Here is a 3,767-nt window from a genome sequence, read left to right on the forward strand (position 1 = left end):
TTCATGTGTGATATATATTTTTTATTTATTTTGAAAATTTTAAATAAAGTGTTTAAATTTTAATTTAATTATCAATAATATTATACAAATATAGAAATTTAATTTCGGAAATATTTTTACCGTTTTTTTGATAATAATTACAAATTAAAAAATATTTATTATAATATTAATTCTTTTCAATTTCATTAATTACTTTTTTTTACCATCTAAATATTTTATTAGGGTTAACATTACCAGAATTAATTTTTTCTCTATAAAATTAATTTTGATATAAATTACTTACTATAAATATTCAAATAATTTATTTAACTGTTATATTAAAATATTTTTAAAAATATAAAAATTATGTATTTTACTCACAGTCAAATGTGAAATATAATGACTTTTTACTTTTAGTTATTTTATGCTCTTTAAACTCAATAAAATTATGTTATTTCATATAGATGTTAAAATATTTGATTGAGACTTAAATATCTTTACCAAATCTTTATATCAAATATGTATATTCATTTTGGTTTTTATTATAATCTATATTGTTTTTTATTTAGAAAATGTTTTATTTTATTTTTAAAGAGTCATGTATAAATCACGCAATCTGTAGAATAAGTCTTTCACTCAATTATAATTTAATTAATTTTTAATAGTTTTTTAAATTTTGACAATATAAAATGTATCATGAAATATATCATAAAATGTTTATTTTAAAATATATCTACATTTAACAACCATATAACTGCACTAACCTTTATTACAACACATGGCGATATTTGTTATTTAATAACTATATTAGGTAAATATTAACCGATAAACGTAGTTTTAAAAATGCGATAAATTTAATATTTGACCTGCTATTCAGTTACCAAAATATGGAAACATCTTTCATTCATAACCATAAAATAAGAGGATTTAGATTATTAGAAAAATTGGCCTACTCACACTAAAAAGATATATACAGATGACAAACAGTGAAATATGTTTTAACATATATCAATATATAAATTTTCAAAGTAGAAGCAGAAACCCTTGAAAAGGTGAACTGGAAAATCTTAACAATTCATTGGATACCATATATGAACAAGCATGCATTGCATTGATAGAGGCCATCCAACATTTTGAGAAGAAACAGCAAATACGACAGTCTAACTAATTGTAAACAAAGTCACTCTGAAATAGCCCACCAACAGAAAACACCACACCATCTAACGCCGCAGCTCTGCCCAATGTTAAAGTAGGACTTCAAGTACATTGGTTGAGTTTCTTGGCTGCCTGGGCCTCCGCCTGGGCTTGGGCTTTCTTGAACAGCTTATGATCGGTGTGTTGTTGGAAGGTCTTCGCCGGGAACAATGGAGGGTTGTTCTCGTCCACCACCTCCTTCATGGGTCCGATCAGGGCATCTTTTGGCGGATCACAGAATACAGCCCACGAAATCCTTACTTTCTCCTTGTTCACCAGCCCTCTGTGCAGCCCACTCTTGAAATTCCCGTTGCTCAATATCTGATGATCGGCAACTACACATTAATGATGAAATGGGATAATAATTAAATGATGAAGTGAAAATGGATTAATGGCATACCTCGACTTGGTCGCCAATGTGGATGAGGAGGGCGCCTGGAATGCATTTGGCGGTGACCCATTTGCCGTCTTTGAAGAGCTGAAGGCCGGGCACCATGTTATGCAGAAGGAATGTCAGTGCGCTGATGTCAGTGTGCGCCTCCACTCCGAGAGCAAGCTCTGGTTGTGGACAGCGGGGATAGTAATTTATTTTCAATTGCATTTCCAGATTTTCACCACCGAGCACGCGCTCCATTCGACTTTCCTCCACGCCCAGCTCCAACGAAAGCGTCCCCAGGACCTTAGTGACAAGCTTCCGTATCTCCCGACCGTAGGCGTCTGTCACCTCGCTGCAATGTATTCATAAACCATAATCAATTACTGGTGAATTAGTGTATAAAAATCTGTAAAAAAGAGTAAGAAGATATATAAATACATGTATTCTTGGGGATGTTTAGGCCAGGTGGTCATGTCTCTGCGGTGTTCAGGCCATAACAGGTGGAAATAGTAGTCCTCCCATTCAAGCTGACCGCTGGCATTGTTGGCGAGCTTGGAGCCGTACCCCGCTATCTTCCCCGCTGCGTGGTCGTTCGCGTACTTCTCTTTCTCCTCAACAGAGAGGTCGAAGAACGCCTTCCCGGCTGCCTGAAGTCGCTCTATCAGAGTCTCAGATATGCCGTGGTTCAGCAACTGCATGACTCCCCACTCCCTGCTTGCCTTCGCCACCTGACGCCTGATCTCCTTCTTGATGTCCTCGTCCGCAGAATCCCATCCGGCAACATCTACCACTGGAATCTGCGGGCCTTCGCCCTCCAGTCCTCCTTTCAAGTTGAGAACGCATTCGGTAGGCCTCTCCTCCACAGGTCTCACGTACTCGGCAGGAATTTCAGCGAGGCCGCTCAATGCAAGGCTCTCCACTCTCGCTGGTGCCATGATAAAAAGAAACTAGAATTCAGAATTCAAGTATCTTAGGAAATGAATGGGATTGAGGTGTGCAGTGGTTACAGAGATTGCGATATAAATAGATTGGACACTGTATCTACCACTCTTTTTCGAAACTGGGCTGGTGGATGGGCTGGTGGACGCTGTGCAAGTTCGTTGGGAGCGCGTCGATGGATTGATCAAATTTTACATGTCATGGTTTCATGGAATAACTAGATTTTTACGTTTCGATTATGGTTAGAAATTGGAATGGTAGAGGAACGCACAGCGACTTCCAAGTAGGCACGTGAAATCACGACCATCTAACTGGTTATTTATTCCTTAAAGTGTGGACCGCAAAGGACTCAAACTACACGTTAAAGGCTGCAATCCCTGAGACTCATCACCACCATGAAACAAATATGGTACCATATTTTTAAAAAGGAAGTCAGGGAATTAGGCCAACTAACAATTTTTTGGGAGGGTGAGATGGTAGGGTCGTGAGGAGACCCGGAAAATCAAATCCTTTCTAGGGTTATAAACTTTTTTGCTTTTCATCTTAAATCCTCTGCTACTATAAATTTTAATGCTTTTCACTCTGCACACTAATGACCTGTCACTTTAAGGGACAAATCGACCTTGATACTGGAACCACGGTTTTAAAACATTTTATTAAAGTCGGAAGAACATCCTCAAAATTGAATCCAAAAAGGAACCCTGTCTTAAAACATTTTATTAAAGTCGAAGGATACCGAATCCAAAGATGAATAGGTGAACCATTTAGATGTAAGTTATAGATTTTTTTTTTTTTTAAATTTAAAAACATTTTATCAGAGTTGAAAGATATTCTTCGAGACAAAATCCAAGAAGATCCATCAAAGGTAAATAAGACGGATAATCAAGACTATATAAGATGGATATTTTACATTTTGGAACGTAAAGAATTAGTTTTTTAAGTTAGATAATATTAAAAAAAAAGGAAATCTTGAATGGGAAAATTTAGATTAATTAATCAGTTAAATTAAATTATTAATGGATAAAATACTTAATACATCATCGTGACAAAGAAAACTACTTGAATGGAAAATTTCAAATTATAACTAAACGATTAAATTAAATTATTAATGGATAAAATACTTAATACATCATCGTGAATAAAGATGGACAAAACTACATATCATGTGGGTAAGGTTGTTCCAGAATATATAAAGTAGTTGCTTAGTCAATGTAGCTTTAAACACCATATAATATTAATACACGGTGTTAATTTTAATTTGAAATATATTTATTTAATG

At 35.1% G+C, this 3,767-nt stretch overlaps 1 protein-coding gene across 1 annotated transcript; it reads right to left on the reverse strand.

The window, feature by feature from the left end:
• Nucleotides 1-971: 971 nt before the first annotated feature.
• Nucleotides 972-2,530, reverse strand: LOC149161999 (anthocyanin synthase-like). Its single transcript, XM_089435613.1, has 3 exons — nucleotides 1,988-2,530; nucleotides 1,574-1,901; nucleotides 972-1,494 (listed from the first exon to the last, which is right to left on the reverse strand). Exons 1-3 carry the CDS (start codon nucleotides 2,482-2,484, stop codon nucleotides 1,237-1,239), a joined length of 1,083 nt encoding a protein of 360 aa, XP_089291739.1. The 5' UTR covers nucleotides 2,485-2,530; the 3' UTR covers nucleotides 972-1,236.
• Nucleotides 2,531-3,767: the final 1,237 nt, after the last annotated feature.

The sequence above is a fragment of the Pinus tabuliformis genome, chromosome 5_2 (assembly GCF_031772625.1).
Source record: "Pinus tabuliformis cultivar Carrire ecotype Pingquan chromosome 5_2, CPIR1, whole genome shotgun sequence".
NCBI classification, from domain to species: Eukaryota; Viridiplantae; Streptophyta; class Pinopsida; order Pinales; family Pinaceae; genus Pinus; species Pinus tabuliformis.